Here is a 24,620-nt window from a genome sequence, read left to right on the forward strand (position 1 = left end):
TGGCAAAAGCAGAAGAGAGAGGGGGGCTTGGTGGGGCAGGTGGCGGTGCGCGGCTGAGGAGGGGGCACGGCCGGTCTCAAGCCACCCGAGAGCGGCATCAAGGAGTGACGGCAGCCGCTGCACCCAAGTCTGCATGTAAAAGCTGCGGTTTGATCCTCCTCTGTTGCTCCCGAGGGATTGCCCGTGGTCTCAGCCCAGTGGGTGTCTCCAGAGCCCTCGGCGTGACTACGCTGCTGTACTTTTCCCAAGCCCATTGACTCTCCCTCCGTCGGATCATCATCCCCGCTGCCATGCCCGTGACACAGGTCATGGAAGGAATAAAGCCCCCGATCCATGAGCAGATCTCGGAGCTGCAGAACAAGATCCAACTTCTCGGTAAGGGAAGGCTTACGAAATGGAGGATCAAGGGCTCCAGGGACAGTGGGGGTGGTCGTTTCCCAGTGTGAAGTCTGCAGTCTTGTGTATACTTGCTTATTTGGGGTGTGAAATAAATAAACCTCGTTGTGCCCAGTGGGATTTACAATACTCTAGAGAAAACTTCCACATGGATTACATTTGATAAATGAATTGCTCAAGAGTAACGTAGACTTTAATATGGATTAGTTCAGAAACGGTTTGAGATGGAGAAAGTTACTTTTTAAGACTGCAATTCCCAGAATATGCCCAGCCAACACGGGTGCTGTAGCTTTTCCCATCTCTGTTTAATTGTTGTTCTTTTACCATTAACGGACATGTATTACTTATGCTAGATGTACAGACTGCTCAACAAAATTTTAGAACCATGTAACAGTATTTTCATATTCCATTCATTCTTTCGTACACTCTCTGAGTTGGATCCATACCACCAGTTTATACAGTGAGAAAGGAAAATATTTTGTCCTAAAACCAGATTGGGGGTGATCAGAACCAAGCACTGTTTGACCTAACCCTAATAGCCAGGCCTTCTTCAAGCTGGTGAGGAAATAGAATGCCACTAATAATCTATGTTGATTGGGTGCATTCCTGCTGAAGAGATGTTGATCCCAAGTGAGTCCTGTTGCCTTCCCGTACGAAAGACATTGTGGAACCCAATCAGCTTAGAAATAGAAAAAAGATCACAGAAACTATTAGCCTACTCACTAATACTGTGTTATCAACCAATATATCATAGGTATCTGTAATATAAGTGGGTAGGGAGAGAACACCCAAATATGTGTAAAAATTCCTTGTGGTGCCAGAGACCTTGGGTAGTGTGGGCAGTGTGTAGCCTGCATAATTAACTTGTAAACCACCCAGAGAGTGCTTGAAGTGCTATATAAGCAGCACACTTTGCTTTTGCTTCATTAGGAGAAATTCTGACACAGCATAGGTGACCAGGCTAGTAGCTGTTAGCAAATCTGGATCAGGAAACTGCCATGTCTAGAGAGCGACAGTTATCCTGAAAAATCCTGGTTTCATCAATCCAGTTGGCTGAATCCATGCTAGCATTTCCTATGGTACCAAAGGGTTAAATCAGTGGTCAGGGAAAAGGGGTAAATTACCCCAAATGGGGTAAAAATGAAAATCCTGGAGGTAATGAGGATGCTACCCTAACCCCCTTCCCTCCTCCTCCTCCTGTGCCCGGAGCCGGGGTCCATGGCTGCCCGATCACCCCCTTCTCCGGCCCGGCTGCAACTAAGCCACGGCGGATGGCAGATGGCAACAGGCCCTGGTCAGCGGTGTAGGGCAGCCGAGGCGGCAGCAGCGGGGCCAGCCATGGTGGAGGGCGAGGCCAGGGCGAGCGGCTGGAGCACCTCAGCCAGGAGGAGCCTCTACTGTCCATGCCTGGAAAGGTGGATCGTGGCAGAGGGGGCAGGTGCAGCCACGATGGCAGCCCGGACCAGGCTCAGCCTCCCGGCACCAGGACGCCACTGCCGCCCCATGCCCCGTTCCCGGAGGAGCTCGTCGGGTGGCAGCAGCCTTTGACACTGCCTCCACACCGGCTGGCTGGGCCTGGCAGAGCCTCTTGCCCTCCATGCGGCAGCTGTTGTGGTGCTTCGATGGTGAGGCCCGCCGTGGCCGCTCTGATGAGCAGCCGCCGGTGCTGGTGTCAGAGCAGGAGGCAGCATTGGGCGTCCCTGGCAGGCAAGCCACCTGCTGCTCTTTGACGGCCGCCCAGGAGCCGCCCACTGGCAGAGAAGAAAAGCTGCCCCCGTGGGGCCAAGGACTGAGCCAGGAGGAGGAGGTGGAGGCAGCTGCCCAGGCGCGGGCGGTGAGGCTTCAGCAGTGATGCTTGACTGGCCGTGAATGACCAAGATCCTTTCTTTGAAATCCAGGGGATAATGTCGCCGTATATAAATTTTATGGGGGGGGGGGTAAAAGGTTAAAAAGTTCCCTGACCCCTGGGTTAAATGAACAATCCTTACCTTTAGTTATTTCATTTTACCGTGGCTTTCTATACACAGAAAAAGGCTTCCAACAGTATCTCATTTCAGTACATTTTTGTTGGAGAGAATGTAAGGAGAGGATGTGTACACCATAGAAATATGACTGATTTACAGGATCATAGCTTGTTGATAAAAGAATTATTGAGAGAGTCATAAGCCCTCTTATTTTGATGTTTGAAATGTCTGAGGAAAAGTATTTGAAATCAATTTTGTACTGATAGAAGAAAAATGAATTACCCGTAAGGAGAAGTCATATGACAAGTGATATTGTCCAAAGTTGCGTTTTTTGTTTCCAAAGAAATAAAATGTCTGGCCCACCAAACTGAATGTTATAGTGTAGCATTATTTCTTTTACGTTGTTCACTGCATTACGCGGTTGATGGAGTCATATCTTTTTAATGATGGTGACTTCAAAATGGCCCAACTTGTTAACTTCTTGGAACAATTTGGCTTTGCTTGACTTTCTGGATGAGCAGTAAGTACATGAATAGCAAATTTATTTACTTATTAGATTTATACCCCACCCATCTAGACTAATGGTCTGCTGTGGGCGGCATTACAAAATTTAAAAAGCAATAGAACCAATAAATGTGCAAGAATCCAAGATGTAAAAATGTAAATATTAAAATACAGCAGGAGGGAAAGAAAGCCTGCCTAAATAGCCATGTCTTCAGTTTACTTCTAAAGACAATTTCACGTCTGCTAATTACAGAAGGTGACCGGAAAGCTTTCTATGAGAACTCCCAATGGAACATTAAGAAGAACAAGGAGTCAATTTTGCGGCTGAGACAAGAGAATAAGAAATTGCACCAGAAGCTGGCAGATGTTCTTGCGGTGAGCTTCATAAGCATATTACAGTCTGGACAAACAGATGCAGTTGTTCATGAGTGGAAGCAGGAAGGAGCATTTGTGATATCTCATATTACCAGCCCCAAACTATACCAAATCCCTACACGCTCAGGAAATTGTTCTGACTGTTATAGATAGGTGTGGAGGACATGCAGATACATTAATCTGTTACCATTTGATACGTAAGATGGCAGGGGTTTTTCTCTCTTTTCACTCACTGGAAAAAATAGGCTACTGTCATGAAATCTTATGCCAGATAAAAATTGTGAGTCTTTAAGGTGCCATGAGATTTTTTTTTAATTCAGTATCTCAGGTTAGAGTCCTTGCTCAGATAGTTTTGGATTGTCGTATCTAAAAAAACATTGGACCCAACATCGTGTTTGTGATAGCATAAATGTACTGCAGAAAATGCATATTTCACCAGATTGTACATATAAACAGCAGCAACAGCAGAATGCTAGTGAAATCTGTATGTTGCATTAGTCTTTATACAATTCTCATAAACACATTAGAAGAAGGAACTTTTTATTCAGTTTCAAATGTCTGAGGCTGTAATCCTTCCACTCTTTAAAATCGGTTCACTTCAAAATGCCAATTTTTAAAAAGATTCTGTTCAATACATTTTGTTTATATATTTCAAATGTATTCATGGGAAAAGGGATCACTAAGTCCTAATTACACTGTGAATATTCTATTCATGTGTGTTAGTTACCACTGTTGGCTAACATTGCTAGCTGCTGGGAAGCATCTGGCAATGGTGGTGAAGAAGAGCAGATTTGAATGCTCAGTGCAGCATCTACTCTGGGAGAACTCTTTTCATGCTGGCTATCTTCTGTCATGTTATCTAACAGACTCTCCTGTGTCTTTCCCATCAGGGCAAGATGATCCTTTAATTTTACAATGGTCAAGCTGGAGTGGATTTCTTTTCTGCACCTATATTCTCATGAGATCCTCCCTTTACAAAAAAAAAAAAAAAGTGGGAGGGTTGGCCAGGACAAAGCAGATTTGTGGACTTGTAGACCTGGGACATGGTGGCGCTGTGGGCTAAACCGCAGAAGCATCTGTGCTGCATGGTCAAAAGACCTGCAGTCGTAAGATTGAAACCACGCAATAGAGTGAGCTCCCGTCACTTTGTCCCAGTTCCTCGCCAACCTAGCAGTTCGAAAGCATGTAAAAATGCAAGTAGATAAATAGGCACCACCTCGGTGGGAAGGTAAAATGGCGTTCCCTAGTCACGCTGGCCACGTGACAACGGAAACTGTCTTTGGACAAGCGCTGGCTCTACGGCTTGAAAAACGGGATGAGCACTGCTCCCTAGAGTCGGACACGACTGGACAAAAATGGTCAAGGGGAACCTTTACCTTTATCTAGACCTGACACCACTATAGTGGCCCTCTGTGCTGTGCCAAATGTGACGGTATGCTAATCACTGCATGTCTAGGCTTCCTGCAACGTACCTCAGACCCCCAAAGAGTAAGAGTGGGATGGTCAGAAGCCAACAGAGCCATGTGTGAGTCAACTGTAATCTCTGTTGAAACAGGCTTTTGTCCTAAAGAAAATCTTCCCAGAATTCATCTAGTCATCAGAGATTTACATACAGTACTTTGCCTGGTTCTTGATAAGTTCCCTGAGTTTGAATCTCTCATGTTTCCTAAGTTTCAGGGGGAAATGTTGAGAACAGCCTCAGCTGTTGCCTCATGTTTGAAGGAGGACGGACTCTCTTCCCGTAATGACTTGGCTGTGAGGTGCCAGATTACAAAACATGCTGTCCAATGGCAAGGTGGCCAGCACATTTGTGGGCTCTTGTAGTTCCTTTATTTATTAATTCAACTTCTATACCACCCAATAGTATGATACACACTCTCTAGGCAGTCAACATAAATATTCTAACTCCTGGTTATGTTAAATAGAGAAGTCAGGGGCCTGTTCTGAAATTCTTAGACCTCTAAAATGTTCCTGTGTTGAATGGTTTTTTATTTGGCTATTCTCTGAAATGGCAAAAAGAAAAGAGGAAAGAAAAAGAAACAGAGATTTGTTAACTCTGCAGACCTGCTGATGGTCACAACTCTTTCCATTCTGTCTGAAGGAGTTATTTGTTCACCTGGTTATCAAAGTCTTCTTTAACCATCATTGCTTTGATAAGATGTTACTATAAGTGTTGCTTCATTTGTTTTAATTTCTTGTACGGTATTTAAAGCATTCTGCTCATTTCCTCTACATGCTTAAACAAGCAGGTAGAAAAGATCTTGACACTGGGTTTTTGAGAAGGACCGTTTTATTGCATGTGCTCTTCCTTCAAGCTCACCCAAATCTGATCACTCAGAAAAGAGAGCTCCCTGTTCCAGGAACAGTGGTTTGTTTCCAGTAAACTGGATTCAAGTGAAAGAAAATTAATCTGGCTGTTTTGTTTTTGCAGGGAGAGGAGAAAATAATCAAGGCTGCTTTCCAAGAACATCCAGCTGAGCAAGGATCTGTGAAAAATAAAACTGGGGAGGTAGGGAATGACAAGTATTTTCCTTGTGTATCTTCGCACAGATAGAAAATTGTTTTTTTCAGAGTAAAGAATATTGTCAGAAACTTCCAAGTGCAATCCTCTGCAAGTTTATGCATGAATAAATCCCATTGAGTTCAGTGAGATTTAATGCCCAATTGAGTTTGCATAGAATTGCAATTTTAGTTTTTTTTAACAAAAAGTATCAGTTGTCATATGTGATCTCAAGACATATGTATGAATTATGTTCTCAGTTTACATGCCTGGTGTAGTGGTGAGACTGTTAGACTAGGACTTAAGAGCAGGGGATTCAAACCCACACACAGCTATGAAACTCACTTTCTCAGCCTGATCTGCTCACATATTGTATCCTATCCACTATATATTGGGAATATATACTGGGTAGGAGAGCAGTGTATAGAACCTTGGGTTCACTGGAGGAAAGGAAAGAACAGGGTAAATAACCTTGGGCATTGCGCATCTTAGGCAGTAACTCACAGTAACCCACTGTGGATGTAGTGAAAGACGGCAGATAACATTACAGAAAAAATGAACACAAACAATTTGGTCAGTAAAAGGAATTAAAAAATCAAATTTATTTGCTGAATGGTGGCAATTATTCATAAATTTCATGTGTAGAAAAGATCTCGGTCTCTCGGACTGTTACAAAAAAAAATTTGGGGCCCTGAGAACCATGTTGAAATGTCAGTATGCTAAGTGCCTATTCTGAGGTGATTGCTTACCTTAATAGAGAGTAGGGAGGGAATTACTGTAGTAATGATTTATTCTGTATTTGAATTGCATGCATATCTAAAAATAAAGAGAAAAAGGATAACATTGAAAAATTGAATCCTAAGAATTGAAGTGAACCATCATTTTGCCTATAGTTAAAAGAAATGGTCAATTGAGAGGTAAACGATATTTATCTGGCCTAACATGTGCTTCTCCTTATGACATTTGTTAACTTCCAGTGCCCTTTGTTTTATGATCAGTCATTGCAAGGTAAACATGAGCTTACTCTGCAAGTCTGGCATGCATCTTGGAAGAAATGCTATCACTTGAAAAGGCTCATATTCACAAGGGATGTGTGTTTCTTTTAATGTCTGCTCTGTTCCTTAGTGACTTAACTGCCAGTCCAGTTGTTCAGACTCCTCTAAATGTTCTCCTCTGCTCCAAAGGGTGCTATTCAAATGATCAATCACCGGCTATGTGAGAAAATCAATCAGTTAAACAACCTGAAGCACCAAGTGGAGATGAGGAAGCGGCGACTGGAGGAACTGCAGCTTCAGTACAGTACCAAGGCGCAAGAAATCAGTGACATCCAAGCACTAGAAGAACGGAACATAGAAGCAGCCAAGGTGAGAGGCTTGTGAATCCTTTAAAGGGAGGAGGCCAATGGTTTCCAGTCTTAGGTAGAAACCCTGGACAGCACAGCTGGCGGTGAAGGCTTCTGGGAATTGCAGTCCAAGAACACCTCACTTACCCAGGGTTGGGGTCCACTGGTGTAGAGGTTTCTTTTCATTTACCTGGAGCTGACCTAATATCACAGGCAGGGGCCAGTGAAAGTTTTGTTTCTACCAGGGTTGCAGCTAAGCAGATGAGCTGTCGCAGAACCTGGGAAGTAAGTCAAGTTTGAGTGTGCCTGAAATAAAGGCTTCCTGAATTTGCCCTCTTAGTGTGAGAGGCAAGGTCCAGTGATTATGGTGGCTGCAATGGGGTGAGTCCTGAGTCTTGGGATTCAGTTAGAAAGGAAAACAGAAGGCAAATTATTTCCCTCTCCCTGCTGCCACCTCCATGGTCACAAACTCAGAACTGAATTGCATATATGAGTATAAAAAAATAAAGAGAAAAAAGCACAGAGTGCTGTCCTCTGAAGATGCCGGCCACAGAGACTGGCAAAACGTTAGGAAGAACAAACTTCAGAACACGGCCAAGGAGCCCGAAAAACCCACAACAACCAGAAAAAAAGATAATTCCTCCATGTAACTTAGAGGTCATCTATACTGTGGTACTGTCCTTTATTTTTTAAAATTACTTCTCTCTTTTGTGTTATGGTGCAAAAGGGATCATGTTAAAAAAAGAGAGGGAAGTGTAACCCAGGAACAGCTGATCTCTACCTCTTCCATCCTTCTCTACATTTTGGTCTCAATGGTTTTTTTAATTGGATATACTTTTATTTTATTTGTTTTCATGTTTGTTCACTTTGTTATGAAAGTGATACCATAAAAATATTTAAAAGCAGATTGGAGGAATAGTTGATATCGTCTCCTCCCTAGTAACTCAAGAAAACTGAACAGGACATTTAGTAAGATGTGTGAGTAGGCAAGTGTCGTCAAGCAGTACATACCTACATGCATCAACGTAGCACTAGGGCCCCTGTGAGCAAATTGTGTGCAAAAACAAATAGGAGCAAAGCAGGAAAAAGTACACCTCCACCTGGCAGTAATGTAAAAGAATTGCAAGGGTTTTTGTCCCACCTTGGGTCTGTGTTGTGTTGGGTGTCACGGGTTCAAGGAAAGTTGAAGAAATGCTCATTGTGGGCCCCAGTGCTATGCAATTTGGCTCTTATCTGTTGCTGGTTGGTTGTGCAGACACACCACGAGAGGGAGACAAAGAACTACTGTGTTACTGTCTCCTGATTCTGGCTTCCCTGCATGTATAATACGATTGTCGACACTTGGAGGGCTGTGAATGCCCTGAGGAACAGAAATGAAGCTGATTTTCAGGGTGAGGAGAAAAGATGTGCTTCCTGGCTCCTAAATATTTCCTGGACTGCCAGGCCTCTTTGCCTTGCCCCTTAATCACTAGAAAGCGGCTTTGCCTCTTTCAATCCTTTGATACTTAACTAGGAATTACTTCTAGACTCAAACATAACACAGATGCTACACAGATATTCAGCTTCACAAAGCTGTGAATTGATTGTTCTCCACCTCACAATTGATAGGCTTCAACACATTTTGGCTGTAACTAGTCAGGGGGGGGTGGCAGCACCAGAGAAGGGACTATGGCACAGTTCCATCTCCTGCCTCAAACACTTTGTACAGTACATGAAAGCTGTCTGGTACAAGTCCTGCCATCCGTCCCCCATTCAGTAGTTGAAGGTTACAGAACTGAAGAATATCCTTGGCAAGTCAGAACAGGCCGTCCTAGGCTAGAAGGAGAGCCAACTAGACAGTCTGGGATGCAAATTCCTGTGTCCAGATGAAGGCTCAAGTCAAGAATGAGCAAGACCTGAAACTGTCTAGGTTTGCCTGTATGTGCAAAGAGTTTATGTGTATGAAGAAAGTTGTGCAATAATTTTTTAAAATAAACTTTCTGACAATTGTAGACAAAATGTCTCTATTCAATGCTATTAATATGTTAAGAGCTGTTAATCTTGCAGCTTTGTGCAAATGTAATCTGGTTGGTCGGTTGGTTGGTCAGTCGGTCTGTCGGTCTGTCGATCGATCGATCGATCAATCAATCAATCAATCAGTCAGTCACTTCAATGTGTATACCACTCCCGTTAGTGCCGAAGCAGTACTCTGAGTGGTTAACAACAAAACACACAATCAGAATGGAGTGATATAATGAAAACAATGTACCATTCAAACCACATAGGTGATGGAACAGAGAGCGCCAGAGCAATGAAGGGACTAAAAATAAAAATAAGAATAACAAGAATGACTGGACAGAGGTATAAAATCAACTGAAACTCAGCAAGGATAGGGGTAGAAAACCTCCCTGAAGAGCCATGTTTTCAACTGCCTCTTAAATGTTAACTGCAGATTATTAGTTAGACATGTGATTTTGTCAATAGGTACACAGTATAATAGGCCATGCTTTGTTCAGCATTCCTCTTTTCCCATTTTTCAAATGCTGGAGTATATCTTCCCAGTCCTGCTTAAATATAAACCATTCTTATGCTCTCTTTCTCATGGATGGTGGTTTCTCTCTGTGATTTGGGGGGTGGGTGGGAAGCAAAGTGTGCTGCTTATATACTGCCCTGTAGCACTTAAAGCACTCTCTAGATCAGTGGTTCTTAACCTTTGTTACTCAGGTGTTTTTGAACTGCAACTCCCAGAAACCCCAGCCAGCACAGCTGATGGTGAAGGCTTCTGGGAGTTGCAGTCCAAAAACATCTGAGTAACAAAGGTTAAGAACCAGTGCTCTAGATTGTTTACAATTTAATTAGGTAGGCCAGTGGTCCCCAACCTTTTTGACACCAGGGACTGGTTTAATTGAAGACCATTCTCCTAAGGACCGAGGTGGGGGGTACTTGTTATGCAGTAGGTTGTCAGAGGATAGCTTTGAATCGAGCAGGAGCAGGAGGTGAGCTCCAATTAAAGGTTTGCCTCCTGTCAGATCAGCAGCAGCATTAAAACCTAAAAGGAGCGCACTGACGGGAGGCAGAGCTTCACTCACCTCCTGCTCGCTACTCATCTGTCCTGTTGGCCCGGTCCAAGGCCATGGATCAGGAATGGTCCATTGCCCGGGGGTTGGGGACCCCTGATGTAGGCTATATATTGAAAGGCAGCTTTCAATCTCTGTTTTGCATATCTCTTGCAACACCTCACTCATTATTGGCATTACAAATACTTAAAAATAAAGATTGTGAGCATCCAGAGCATCAGTCAAAGGTTTCGGACATGCCCACAATACAGTTCTCTGTTTCTTTGCTGCAAAGCAGACGGAAGTGGTAAACACGCCTGAGAAAGAAACAGAGTTCCAGTATGTTCTGATTGCTCAGATAAAGCATGTTTAAGAAACATAATATGTAAGTGGTGGTGCGGGACTAAATCCATGGACCCTCATTCCATAGTTTCTATGTGGAAAGTGCTTAAGAAAACAATACTTGCAGATGAGCAACTTTTCTGTCATTTGCTATCTGTGCAGGCAAGTCCCTGCATCAATCACTGGTAGGATGCAAGAGTAATCTAGGTGGACACAATTTCTAAGAATTCCTTCCTTCCATCTCCATGTTTTCTTTCTGTTGTGATGTGCCAGTCCCATCTGCCTTGGATTATTTATATGTGACTTGTTAGTAGTAAATCTGGTTTTCTCCTAATCCACAATTCTTCCTCCCTCCATCAACTCAACCCTAAACGAGACATACAATAACAGAAATTCTTTAAATATATATAGTTTTCAGGAAACGTGTGCATGTGTTTTTTCCTTTCTGGAATGATGGCATTTGGACTCTAGAGCAACTGGTGAGGTCTAAGATGCTAAAGAATTAAAAGATGGACTAGATACAATCCTATGCTTCTGGTCCTGCAAGAGTTATATTTGCATTTTGCATTCCCTTCCATCCCTTCCATCCTTTCCCAGATGGGAGTCAAATGTTTTCTGCTGCTAGAAAATTATTTGCAACTGAGACTTCCTATCAGTTGTAGAGAACTTTTTCTGGGTGCTAATCCATAATTTGAATGAGTCGGAGAAGGAAATCTCTGACTCTGGAATCTGGAGACCATCTAGATCACCTGAGTTGCTTACCACCCCTACACCTTGGGGCAGGGGAATTCTTAAATAGGACAGGTGGGAGGCAGGATCTCTGTTTTCTTGGTTTCTAGCTCAAATCATTTACACTTCCCATCCAGACCTTGCGTACGCTGGAGAACCGCCTGGAAAAGGCCCATTTCAAGACTGAAGAGGCTGAGCGCATCACTGGCATGTACCAGAAGCTGAAAGCACACATGCAGGTGAGATGTACAGTCCCTAAAAAGTAATTGTTGAGAGGAAGTATCCAGTTCTATCCTATCTCTCACCACCTTGGAAAAAGGGAAATGTGTTCAGTTTCTCTTACTATATTGCTACTTGATTTGCAATAATCAAAAGGTAGAAATGATTTTTTAATTTTGTCCTGTTTAGAAGCTAATCCTAAAAGCCTGCTGCACTGAAGTCAGTGTGACACACACACCCCCCCGAGAACTACATGGAGTTTTTGTTGTGCCCACTAACATAACTGAGCATGGCCTGTGTTGGAGATGGTGGGACATCAACACTGGTAGTTCTACGATTCACACTGGTATCTTTCATCCCCTTCCTAGGAGGAGAGCCTACATTATCAGAACAGACTGGATGCCCTGGAAGCTGAGATCTTACGCCTGCGCCATGAACTTAAGGATCTGGAAAGTGTGAACGCTGAGGCACTGCATGCTCGTGATGCAGCAAAGGTAAAGGGTTAACACAGTGTGCAATATAGGAAGAAGAAAGGGTAGGGGATATTCTATCCAGCAACACAGGAATAATCTACAGAAATTAGATGGATCCAGAATGACTCCGAGCAGCTGCAACGGTCTCTTGGAAGGAAGGGCCGAACAGGCAGGCAACAGATATTCAATATGAAAAGTTATGCTGGGTGCATTTGGGGGATGAGAGATCTCTTGGTGCTATGAGAGGAAGGGCTTTCAGACACCGGTGGGGGGGGGGGAGGGGATGCTGCTGGGAAGCCCTAGGATTTAAGGGACTGCCCACTGTAAGGGGGTCTGACTTTCAAGCTGCCAATCTGCAGCCAAAATTAATTGTGCAAATTGTTCCCATTTCTATACATAGGTTTCATTTCACTATTTTTATGACCCAGGCTTTCAGATAACTTGTCTTTTCCTTTGGATTAATTTTCAAGTTTTTTGGGCAATCATATTAGCTAGAACTCTTGTTTAAAATAAATAAAAGCTGAAATGCTCAGTATTCCGAAGAGTACATCGGACAGCAGTCTGGGCCTTTTCCAGCATATGTAAGATCTGGAGGGAAACAATTAACTTGTGTAACTGTTCTCTGGTCGCTTCCATGTACCTGTAAGTTTTCCACAATGGAGCCAAGAACTGGGGGAGATTTACACAAGGTAAATAGTATAGGGTGAGGAAGGGTTAACCCCCCACAATTTACTCGGATATGCTTTGAGCTCTCAGTGAGCAGAACAACCTCTGCTTCCAGAGTCATGAGCTGCTTTCTCACCACAGCAAGAGAATTCACAGAACCAAGAGGCTTATCTGGCTATCTAAACAAGACCAATGGAAAGCATAAATTTTCACCATGAGTCCCTGTTTAGAGTCATCAAGGACAGGGCAGTATATAACCTTCCTTTCCCCCCTGAAATGCAGGAGCAGCTTTTGTCTCAAGAGGAAACTATTTACCGAGAGCGAAAGATGCGTGATAAGAAGCTAAAGGACTTGAAGAAGTTGACAGAGGAGAAAAGAGCACAGAACGAGCGGGCCGAACGGCGGGTAACATAGGATCTCCTCTCTGTGAAGGGATCACCCCTGCTTTCTCCTCCTAGGAGCTATGGATCAAGAGGATATCTTGTCTCAATTCACACGTGGGCTTGCTCTCTCCTCCTCCTCCTCCTCCTCCTCTCCCACCCCCTGCCCCAGTCCGTCTCACCCTTGAATAGCCATCAGTTTCTGTTTCTCCTGACACTAAAAGCATGCATTTAAATCTTGGGCTCAAAGCAACTGTGAGAGTTAATGAATTGTTAGAAAATACAGAGGTGCCTCGTTTAACGGGTGCCCCGTTTAACGATGAAATCGCATAGCGACAAAGATTTTGCGATCGCTTTTGCGATCGCATTGCGATGTTTTAAATAGGGAAAAATCGCTTTGTGATGATCGATACCCTGTCTCGCTTACCGATCATCGCAAAGCGATGATTTTTTAACAGCTGATTGGTGGTTCCAAAATGGCCGCTGGGTAAAAAAAATGGCCACCCGCTGTTTTCTGGGATGGATCCCTCACTTACCGGGCAGCAAAAATGGCCGCCGTATGGAGGATTTTCGTTTAAAGGTGAGTCTGAAGCCCATAGGAACGCATTGAAGGGATTTCAATGCATTCCTGTGGGCTTTTTAATATTTCATAGCGACGAAATCGCTTTGCAGCGATTTTTGCTGCACCGATTATCGCCGCTATGCGAGGCATCACTGTACCTCAATTTTTTGAAATAAATATTACCTCCCCCTCATACACACACAAACCTTTTTCTGCAGTGCCACAGCATGTTGCAAGGAGAAATTTATCCGGGAAGCTTCTCTTCAAAGCCCTAAGGAAAAACACTTATATGAGCAATGTTAATGATTGTTAGAGATTCTATGAATTTGGATATATTTGCTTAATTTGCATAACCTGCTGCTTAGCATAACCAACATAAGGGGAAAAAAGAGATGTGCAAGTCACTGAAGCCTTCTGCTGTAACAGAAAATGCCTAATATAATCCTTAATTAGCTTTCAACAGGAAAATAATTCAAGAGATTTCTCACCTATTGCTTGCCTCCAGGGGATCCTTCCAAAATGTGGGCTGGATAATTACAGCCAGTCCCAGCCTTCCCCACTGCCCTGCTTTGGTCCTTCAACACAGGGATTATGCCCGACAATCACAATCAAAGCTAGACTGAAGGCTTTCCTTTGCCCCCCCCCCCGTTTTTTTTAAGGTTTGTTTGTCCAGTTAAGGCTCAGCACCCCCATCCTGGTCAGTGCCTTTGTTTACGTCTCAGAGGAGAAGTTGTAGGTCTCACAATTAACATTTCTTTGATCCTGGCCTCCCCTTCTCTCAAATGTAACACTAGTTTCTAAAAAGGATGCTCAGGGCATGAGTTTTCATTTATTATCCTAGGACCTGGTTAATCTCAATATCTGGATAAGAAAAAACTATGCTGGGGATCAAGATTTTGATCCCCCCCTTTTTTAAAAAAAGTATTTATTCCTTCCTGTGGTATGTTTAATTGGGATGATCTGATTAAAGGTATAATACGGTTTGGCTATAAATCCATTAAAAAATTTTCAGAGGAAAGAACTAGCGGATTTCAAAGAGGATCTTGAGATTAGGCTTTCCTCTAATCCCAGCTAGTTTAGCAACTCAAGGGCTGGGTGATACATTTTTCACTCCAGCAGGCAGAGCTTTCTGCTCTCCAGCAGGTGCTCAGCACATAAACAGAATGTGATGGGAGCAATCATAAATAAATGTCATTTTAAAAGGGCATATGGGGGGGGGGGGGAGATGAGGCAATAGTAATTTAACCAGCTAAATGTCCCATAAAATAGGAAATGAGTGGAGCCCTGAACTCTTGGGCTGACCCTGGTTCCCCCTACATCTAAGAGGACCCATTCCTGAAAAAAATATTTGGTTGTTGGGAGCTACAGGGCCTTGCCTAAGTGTGTTCTTATCTGTTCCAGCAGTCTCAAAAGGAACGTGTCCCATTTGGGACTGAAGAGTTGCTCAGAGAGCCCCAGCCTAGGAAATCAAGCATCCTGAAAAGCAGGCAGGCCATATTTGCTGCATCAGAAGCCTTTGACAAGATCCGAGCTGCCACGGGTGTCACCGAGGCTGATGTAAGAGCTTTGCCCACCCATGTTTTCCCAATTCCTTCCATGCTGCCTTCCTGACTGACAGAGATGAACAAGTAGAGCCATCCATCCAGTTCCTTACCTGAGTAAGAGGTCAATATCTTGTCCCCTGGTCAGCCGTCCGCATTCAATGTTTGGTGCAGAACAGAATGGATCTGAGACCCCTGTAAGGGAACTTGACCAGCCTCATCTTCATAGGCGACATATCCTGAGGACTTTGGCAAGCCCAGCATGGCACTTAGGTTCCAATTCTATGTGCGCTTCCTATAATTGGGAGTAAACTCTAGAAGTAAGAAACTCAGCAAGGACCTCCTTCTGAGTAAACATGCATATGATTAGGATGTTTGGCTGCTTCAGGAAAGAAAGTGGCACACTTTTCTGCAATGTTGTGGAATCTGTAAAAGACAGTCTTCAATAAGTTATGTCTTACACTTGTCTTTCCAGTTTGCACCTGTCAAATTCATAAAGAGATGTAAACTGTTGTTATAGGGAGGGGATTTCTTTTTATAACTGTATTACTTGCCTGGAAGTGCAAATTCATCCACAATATTCCACTTTAAAAAAAAAAAAATCAAGGTCAGCAAGCTGCCTTAGTCAGCGGCTACCTAGAAGATGCTGCCTTGTAGTAATTTGTTTGATTTTCTTTTGATGTGGGATTCTCAGGAGGGGGCAAGGTGCAGTGGTTTTCTTTGCCCCCTAGACTAACCTCTAAACCAGGAGAGTACCAGACAAGAAATAGAACTGATGTGTGATGTGATCTAAACAGAACTGAGTTTAGCTGCCCCTTTTCTGCTGGAGCCATGTATTTCCCCTCCTGTGAGTCTGAACGACCACATATTGAAACTCAATATTGACCTGCCTCCTCGCTCCCATTTTGCTGCAGATCTCATGATCGTTCCCTGCTGGTATGCGCTTGACGCCATAAGCTGATAGTTGCTCAGGGCACTAGTTATTCATGTGTGACTGCAAACATCTTCCACGCTCCATACACCAGCTGCTGCTAGCCAGTCAGGGCTTACATAGCTGCATTCGTGGCAGGCTCTGTTCTCCTGCTTCTTCCAGGCAAATCCCATTCATAAATTGCTTCCTTGTCTGGGGAAAGGAGTGTGATAAGCTCATAACCTTGGCCTTCCAGCATTCCTTTGGGGTGCAGTCCTGAATGGAGTTTGTAACTTTGTACTTCCCAAAGCTCAGGTTAATACAAGTGACTCTAGGGAAACTCTGCCTCCACTTGCACCATTAGCTCAGCCTGCCACACCATGGGCCCAGGAGCACTTCTGCTGGCCCAGCAGCAAGCTCCGGCTTACCACCAGGCTCCATCTGCCCAGTTGATTCTTGCTCCCTGGCAGAAGCCAGACCTGGCCGAAAATAATAATCCTGCAGCAGAGTTGCCTTGAGGGGCTGGTTCTGTGGGCACAGGAGGGCAAAAGGCCAAGGGCACAATATCTGAATCTTGCTGCTGACGCAGTTGGGAATGGGGTGTTTATGGCCATGATTGAATAACTGAAACCATCCATTCTGGCAGGACGATAAGAACCTTGTGATTATTAGAAGCCACCCCCACCCCCAAACAGTTCCACATAGGAACCTGTGTGTCTCTGAGGTCTGAGAGCCATACCTCTTGATATAAACCACTGTGCTTCTACTGATGAAGCCCATCATGCATAATCTGTACTTTCTCTCTAGCTCCCGTATGAAGCAAGCTCAAGTGCTTACGGGGTGAGCAAGGAGGCCCACAAGCCAATTGGGCCGAGAGTATCTTTGTGTTGGTTGTAGGCCCAGGGCCTGCAGCATCTGCTCATAGGAATCGGTGCTCTCAAGAGCCATTGAGGACACCCTGCCTTCAGTGCTGTAATGCTGCTCACCCAAAGGTGAAGCACCACCATTGGGCCTGCCTGATACTTGCACATGAGGCAGGCATCGGTCGCATACCAGCTGCATGCGGTGCATTTGGCTTTTGTAAAACAAGTTTATTTTTCTTATTTTATTTCTACACCACCCTTCCTAGGAGGAACTGAGGGCAGCTCTCCATCTATCTAAAAAGACATTTTGTGCCAAAAACAAAAAACCAGAACTGCAAGCCCTGGAAACTTCCAGGAGTCAGTGGTTCCATTCTTGTTTAAAGCAAATCACATGGTCTTGCTTGCCCTGTTCTCCTATCTTTCAAAATCAGATGTGGAATTCCATTTTTGTGGGAGAAACATGAGCAAGTACGTTTTTAATGGGGGTGCAGCAGACGTAAACTTCCTGGGGGTTGAAAACCAGCCCTGATTTAAAGAGCAGCTGGCAGAGTGGACAGGTCGCAGTCTAATACATTGTCAGCCCCTGTGATCTCTCTGCAGGATGTTGTGGCATGCTTCCTGGCTCAAGAAGAAACCCTCAAGCAGCTGGAGGAAATGAAGAATGAGAATGAAGAAGCCCTGGTACGGCTTAAAGAAGAGAAGGAGGCACGGCAACGGGAACTAGAGCATGTCAAGTACTCAGGAGAGGCCCGGAAGCTGGAGTAAGTGTGTACCTCGGCTTGCTTTATTTGACTGCCGGCTTTGCACACCCACAGTAGTTCATGCTTGCCACCAGCCATGCAGAGTGTGCTTGTCGTTGCTTCCTGCCATCCATTGTGGAAGGATACATCGTGAGTAAAGCCCCGAGGGTTAGGAACCAGGGCTCATAGCTTTTCTTCCAGGGGTTCAACCCATCTCTCTTTTTTTTGGTCCCTACCATCACCATGCAGAGCCCAGAACTTGATGAAGGAGTTGTATGAACACTTGAAGAAAGAGGAGAAGAGGCGCGATGCAACCCAGGAGGAACTTGACAAGGTGAACCGCGTTCTGCTGGAAGCCAAGGCCGGAGTGGAGCATCTGGCCTCCAAAGTACAGCACATCAAAGTGGTGAGTGTTTAGCGCTTGCCTGCCTGCTGCTACAGCAGCCACTTGTTCTACACACGGAGACAACAGCATAATCTGAAGCCTACCTGTAATATGCATGAAGTAGGCTGACACAATTTTTCGGCTGTGATTGGTAACTCTGCTGAACTGCTCATAGCCACCAGAGTCTCCGGTGTGCGGAGGTGACAGGGGCCCTACACTGGGGAGGAAAAGAGTAAAAGCTCAGAGGAAGGAAGGAAAGCTGGCAGCTGGTGGTTGTAGCAGGAGCCTTGAGGCAGGACTCCTTGCTTCTGATCTCACTAGAAAAGTAGAGTGTAAAATAGAACAAAACAAGGAGATATCTCAACATTTGTTTAATGAACTATAATAAGCCTGAAGCCTTCCTTGAGAAAGCTAAAAACAACACATCAAGATCTCTGAGCAGTGCATTTCAAACAAATGATTGGCAGCTGTTTGCAATAGGCATCATATATTTCAAGGACCCGTCAGACCGAAATGCAATGGGTTCATTCCAAGATATATTTTAGCAGTTTGTAGGTTGGTGCCTTTTTGTTTTCTTCCATTGATGGATGCTTGCCATTGTTTTTCTTGTCCAACTGGGGCAACAGAGAAGCCAGATTTTGGGCACCTGTTCTGCTTCTTTCTCCTTGTGGCCCAAGCTGAATAGGTTGCCTAAATTTCCTCACGGTCTTCCTTTGGACCAGGGCTACTAGGCATCTCTTCGTTTCCCTAGGAAGACAGCCGCTTCTCTTCTACCAAGTTGGATGAGAAGGCTAATGACTATGTGCTTGACCTCCTGGGCCAAACAGAGGAAAAGCTGCTGTACTTGCTGGAGTTTCTCAAGGATCGAGATAAGCAGGAGCTTCTCCGGAGAATTGAAGAAGTGGAGGTAGGTCCAGATCAAGCTAAGAGGCCTAGACCAATTACATTGCCATTAACTTCCTTCAAACAGATGCTACCGTTTTGTTGCAGCTCACCAAGCAGGGAATTTCCAAGGGCAATTAGGGCAAGTAAATTGTTTTGCTTTCCCTGAGTGCTGTAGGCATGTGGTGTCTTTGCTTGATGTGCACATGTTCAAGCAGAGCACTTTGAGAGCAGGCTTCCAAAGCTGTCAGTGCATGTGCTAAAGCTGCACGAGGTCCCCAGAGGAAGCACCCTGTGCCCTCACCTCCAGGCTGCACCCCTATTTCAGTTACTCTCCATTCTTGGTCTCTCTCTGTCTTGCTTAAGTTTAATCTAGCTGCTAACCCACTTAAGATCACATCCCAGCTATTAAGAAACATAAAGATTCTCTCTTTTTTAAGCCTCTGACTTCACTAGGTGAAGGTCAAAATGTCACCTAATCAAAATAATCTCTGAAAACAATACTTTTCAAGTGGTCCTTATGGATGGTTTGGATGGTTGTTTTAGCTGTGTTACAAATGAGAAACAATGCTCAAGACGTTGATGGAAGATTCAAACTAGGGAATAGCAAACTAGTAAAATTTCTGTTCACACTGTAACTTCTTAGCCTCTGGGTGTGGAAGCTCTGGAGGCCCAGTAGCCAATTTCCTGCCTCCTAAGGACATGACAAGGGATACACCAATACCCTAAATATATATATATATATATAAAGCGCAAAACAAAACAGAACAACACACCCTAAAAGTGCTCAGAAGCCTAGTTTTTTAAATTTTTTTATATAATTAAAACATACATTGGAGCTACATCTTTTTTTAAAAAGTGCTGCTCCTGCAGGACCCCAGTACTCAGCTAGACACCACACTTTAAGAATGAGGTTAACAAATTGAAACAAATTGCCAGAAGAAGGCAACAAGATGATCAGTGGACTGGAAATCAAGCTCTGTAAGGAATGACAGAAAGAACTGAGCATGTTTAGCCTTGATATAAGAAGACAGAGTGTGGAGGTATGATAGCACTCTTCAAATGTATGAAAGGAAAGAAGGGGAAGATCTGTTCTCCATCCCAGAGTTCAAGATACATAATAATGGGCTCAAATTACAGGAAGCCAGATTTCAGTTGAATATGGGGGAAAAATTCTTAACTGTTAGCAGTATGGCAATGGAATCAATTACTTCAGGAGGTGGTGAGTGCTTCCATGCTGGAGGCATTTGAGAGAAAGTTAGACAGCCATGCGTCAGATCTGTTTTGATTTTGATTCCTGCACTGAGCAGAATGGCCTTATAGACCCCTTCCAACTCCATTATTCTCTGATTCTGTGAATTCTCCTTTTTTATACCAGAAGAATTCGGCAGGAATCAGCAGCCATAGAATGACCATACAGACTTCATAATTCCCACCCTTCTCTTAGCTAGTTTATTACAGCAAATCTTGGTTACCCATTTCCATTTTTTAAGAAAGGGTGCACTGTATAATTGCAAAAGTCATATATTCAAAAGTCATATATCCAAAGCCGACATAGGGGGAAAGAGCCCAGCCAGAATTGCTGGGCTACCATCTTAGCCTTTTCACTGTCACACAAGCACATGTGCTCCGTCTCTCTCACTGACTGCAGTTTTAACTCCATGTTGTCTTGTTGTTGCAGTTCCATTCGAAACTTGAGAGGAGGCTGCCAGCCTACAATACAAGGGTCAAGTTGCCCATTGCACAGAAACCTGACATGTACTATGGTAAGTAAGAGGCAGATTATTGGCTAGGGATAGGTCAGTCTTTTAACACATCACCATGGAACAGAAACCACGTGCACAGGGAGATGCAAAACAGTCTGTGCCAGTACTCCTGTGCCTCTGAATCAGCACCTGTCTGTATCATGGCCACTTCACTGCACAGGGATGTCTGCAATGCACAGGGAGCTGTAGACTGCGGTTGCCTTGTGACTGTGGACTATGAGCAGTTTTAGCTGTGCCACAGCTCCGTGAGAGTATGGCGTGTCCCCTGGCCACAGAACTCTGCTTTCTGGGGGGTTTCAGTTAAATTTTGAAACAAAACAGCCCTTATGACTGAGGCAATAGGCTTCTAAAAATAAAAGGCGAGCCTAGGGGTGTAATTTTTGACTCCTGGTACACAAAATGAACATGGCTGTGAGCTCCCTGGAAGCTTCTAGCAAGATGCCATCTGCTTTGCGGCACAAGCCTCCCCTAGGTAGACCATCAGGGGCCTTCAACAGACGGCTGTGGGATGTCCACACTTGCATGTCTCACCAGGTGATACCTCGGTTGTGGGGTGTGAGCCAGAATATTCCTCCTCCTTGCTCCTTGGCCTTGTTACCTGGGCATAGTAAAGGCTTTCTGTGTGGTCGTGGGTTCGGTGGTAGGTGCCCTGCCCCCCCAATCACTTGGGAACTGAACCTTGTGGACCCACCAGGACTACATTCTTTGTTCTCTTCACAGATGAGGAAGACAGTGGGGAGGATGATGCGGATGTGGTGACACGAGCAGCCCTGAAGCGTCAGTCCCAGCAGATTGTAGAGGCTAAGACCAAGCGTCGCAATCGCTACAGGAAGAAGGAAGGGAAACTGTGACTACGTCCTGTGTCGCCCTCCGTCTCCAGCTCCTGCTGTGCTTCGAAGTCCTTGGCTATTAAAAGTGCCTCCTAGCCACTGGCCTCCTATATGAGCCAGTTCCACACTAACTTTCCATCAAGTTTGCAAACCCCAGGAAAACGAGGAGTATGACCCCGTGTGGATCCATTCCTCGTCCCTGTCCTCATGCGGGGCAGGCAGGGACCCACAGTGAGCTGCAGCCAATGCATAGCTCCTGCTTCCCTGCCTTTCCGCTCCCAGCTATGTGCGAAGCATGGGTTCTTCAGTGCAGAAGGGACCCGGTTATCATGGAGGGAAGGGAGTGCTCTCTGGCTTCCTTCCAAGTTAACCCAAACTCTCCCTCCCCAAACACACAACTTTAAATACTGAGTAGAAGGGGGGGGGGAACCCTACCATGCCCTTAGTTTGACTGGTTCTGCACCACCTACCATTACTGTACTTAATAGCCATAGTAAAGGACCTGTCTTTATACATAAGAGGAAAGTCACCGAGTGGTTCGATGTGGCTCACAGCCAGTCACACTCTCTGGTGCGGTAGATTCGCTGTGTTTGCTGTGTGTATGATGCAATAAACCCTGTTCAGGCTGAGTTGCCCCCCCGCCCCATGTCTATGCCTCTGCTGGGATGGAGTGTGTTGAATTGGGCTCAACAGTTGGAAAGCAGCAGATTTGCTTATTCATGTGTTACATTTCTTTAAAATATTTTTATCCCATCTTTCTCCTTTAAAAAGGACTCAAGGCGACGATGATGGCAAGTTGAGTAAGAGGGGCATTTTTCATGTGGATCTGCTGGGTTACGAATCAAAGGTTATTCTTGACTATTTGGTTAAGACAGCATCCAGTGCTAGACGATTAACCCCTGGGGATCCAGCCTTTCCGCTATGGTTAGCAATTCCAAATCCAGATTGCACGACTCTCTTTGTTGTAAACCACATTGCCTGGATAGCCCTGAATTAAAGGACCAGTATGCCACCTAATGAATGTGTTGTGGGATTCCACATCTCTCGGAGCAAAACAGTGCATTCCCTCTTCTGATGACAAGCAGACACACAGGCTGGCAGGCAGCCAGAGTTTGCCTTGACCTTGCAGATCCCATGACTGAAATGTGATGCGGGAGAGCCAAGGTTGTGTTGGTGGCAAGTTCATGGTCAGGAGCAGAATGTGCAGACTCTGTTTTCAAATGACTCTGCTGTTACTTCATCTTTTTTTTTCCTTTTCTTTTTTCATGTACAAGTTTCTAAGTTGTTATCCTTTTCCTGGAAGGCATGTGCTCCATTTGCCTCACTGTAGATTTCCTTGGTGCAGCTGATCCCGCCTCGCGTTCCTTCTCCTCCCTCTGCATAGAGAGCACTTCAGACACTTTCGATCTCCACATCCCTCTCCCAACAATCTGTAATCAAGGAAAAGCCATCCTCTCCCACCTTGTGGGAAATGCCAAGATGGGTGCGACAATTCTGGTGCCCTGAATACATAGTTGAGCCCTGGAGGCTAATAGACTAAGACATTGATCTTTACCTCGTAGGTTAGTCCCCAAACAAGGGAATTGTCCTAAATTACAATACATTGTGCCAGTGGCATCACAACACGTTTAACTTTTAAAAGACAAGCAGAAGGGAAGTTTAAAAGGAGGGGAGGCGAAGGGGATAATTGAACTGTCATACTTGAACTGCTAGGGAAATCCTAGGAACTGTAGTTTAGTGCAGGAATTAAACATTCTGATCGGGACCCCACCCCACCCTTCAAGATGACAGTTCTTGGGTGTATTAGCAGAAAGAGATGACTGTCTGCAGTATCAACATGTTCATCAAAGGACAGAGAAGGAAAAAGAGGGCCATAGAATTAAAACAGTTAAAACTGCTTCCTACAATTAAGGTTCAAACTGGGTTCCCTATCTGAAAAGTTTGCAGTCCCTGCAGACTCAGAAAGGGCTTTCAACCAGTCTCCCTTCTCAGCATCTGCCACATTCTGTGGCCATTTAGTCTCTGGCACTTTGCTTACATGACATCCTCCTCCTGTTTTAATTGTCCAGGTCAAATATTTAAGAAACATGCCATTGACCCTGTCAGAGGGGAGCTACATTTGTCCCTGTCATGTATAAAGTAGAGGACAGAGTTTAATTTTTTTATTTCGGAAAGGACACCATGTTTGGGGAGACATCTTCTCTCCCTCTCCTGGGATGAGTCATCCACTCATCCTGTTTCTAAACCCAGCTCCAGTTGCAAAAAGGTAAAGGGGGAAGGTATTTCATACCTGTGACAAGGTAAGGCAAAGAAGTTGGAAACGTAATCTCCCTTTACCTGTTTATCAAATGTGATACAAAAACAACACTCCCACATATGCATATGAACCAGCAAACGTGAAGAGCAAACATCACATCCATTAGACATTGCTATAGACAGGGCAGTGTGATGACCCAACACTGGGAAATACCTGCCATCATGCAAAACCAAGTGCTTTGTTTTCCTCCTGTTTTTTAGTCCTCTGGCATAGAAGGCTTGACTCATGGAAGATCATGGAGCATGAAGAAACACTCAACGGAAGCAGGCCTGCCTTCAGGAACCCAAATCACAATATTGTGAAGGCATATGTGAACTCTGTGAAGAAATTCTGGTTTATGCTTTCCTTTTGAAATCTCAAGCAAATTCACCTAGCATTTATAATTTTGTTTTGCCTCTAGCAAGCTTGCTAGTTCATCAGGATTTGTTCTAAATTGACACACTTTTTAGAGACCATTTCTTTCGTACAGAAACAGCCCTTTCTTTTAGTGAAACAAGAAAGGAAATCTGGAAAACAAAGCAGACTGGAAACATTCAATATACATTCCAATCACCAAGAAAGGAGGGTCCAAGGAGTGCAGTAACTATATGGCCATTGCTATCATTTCCCATGGAAGCAAAGTGATGCTCAAGATGTTGTGATGAATAGTTTTGCCGTATAAGCAGGAAGAAGTATTTGATGTTCAAGCAAGATTCTGAAAAAAGAGGAGGACGAGGCACTTGCAAATATATACTGACTACTAGAGCAGAACGAAGAATTTCAGAAGAACTTCAGTTTATGCTTTATAGACTACAGCAAAGCTTTTGTCTGTGTGGGTCATGGAAAGCTAGGGACTGTTCTAAAAGAAATGGGTGTGCCTCAACACTTGATTGTCCTGATGTGTAACCTATATTCCAAAC

The 24,620-nt window shown here is 44.4% G+C and overlaps 1 protein-coding gene across 4 annotated transcripts; it reads left to right on the forward strand.

The window, feature by feature from the left end:
• The first annotated feature begins 132 nt into the window (after positions 1 to 132).
• On the forward strand, positions 133 to 22,421 carry ODAD3 (outer dynein arm docking complex subunit 3). Of its 4 annotated transcripts, none has more exons than XM_020791725.3 (13): positions 133 to 375; positions 3,118 to 3,239; positions 5,671 to 5,748; positions 6,924 to 7,103; positions 11,325 to 11,426; positions 11,775 to 11,900; positions 12,828 to 12,950; positions 14,889 to 15,044; positions 17,402 to 17,562; positions 17,791 to 17,947; positions 18,678 to 18,833; positions 20,490 to 20,574; positions 21,295 to 22,421. In XM_020791725.3, the coding sequence occupies exons 1-13, from the start codon at positions 291 to 293 to the stop codon at positions 21,423 to 21,425; spliced, it is 1,662 nt and encodes a 553-aa protein (XP_020647384.3). In that variant the 5' UTR covers positions 133 to 290; the 3' UTR covers positions 21,426 to 22,421. The 4 variants fall into 4 exon arrangements, with proteins under 4 accessions (XP_020647384.3, XP_020647385.3, XP_078242769.1 ...); XM_020791726.3 differs by having other exon boundaries at positions 14,892 to 15,044; XM_078386643.1 differs by having other exon boundaries at positions 18,682 to 18,833; positions 21,295 to 22,039.
• The last annotated feature ends 2,199 nt before the right edge of the window (positions 22,422 to 24,620 follow it).

The sequence above is a fragment of the Pogona vitticeps genome, chromosome 2 (assembly GCF_051106095.1).
Source record: "Pogona vitticeps strain Pit_001003342236 chromosome 2, PviZW2.1, whole genome shotgun sequence".
NCBI classification, from domain to species: Eukaryota; Metazoa; Chordata; class Lepidosauria; order Squamata; family Agamidae; genus Pogona; species Pogona vitticeps.

What these genes read in the sequence shown, in the direction of transcription:
- ODAD3 (XM_020791725.3), top strand. Translation starts at nt 291, where the DNA reads ATGCCCGTGACACAGGTCATGGAAGGAATAAAGCCCCCGATCCATGAG. An exon ending in GGAACATAGAAGCAGCCAAG is followed by an intron (nt 7,104 to 11,324) that starts GTGAGAGGCTTG and finishes CTTCCCATCCAG; the next exon opens with ACCTTGCGTACGCTGGAGAA. An exon ending in GAAACCTGACATGTACTATG is followed by an intron (nt 20,575 to 21,294) that starts GTAAGTAAGAGG and finishes TTCTCTTCACAG; the next exon opens with ATGAGGAAGACAGTGGGGAG.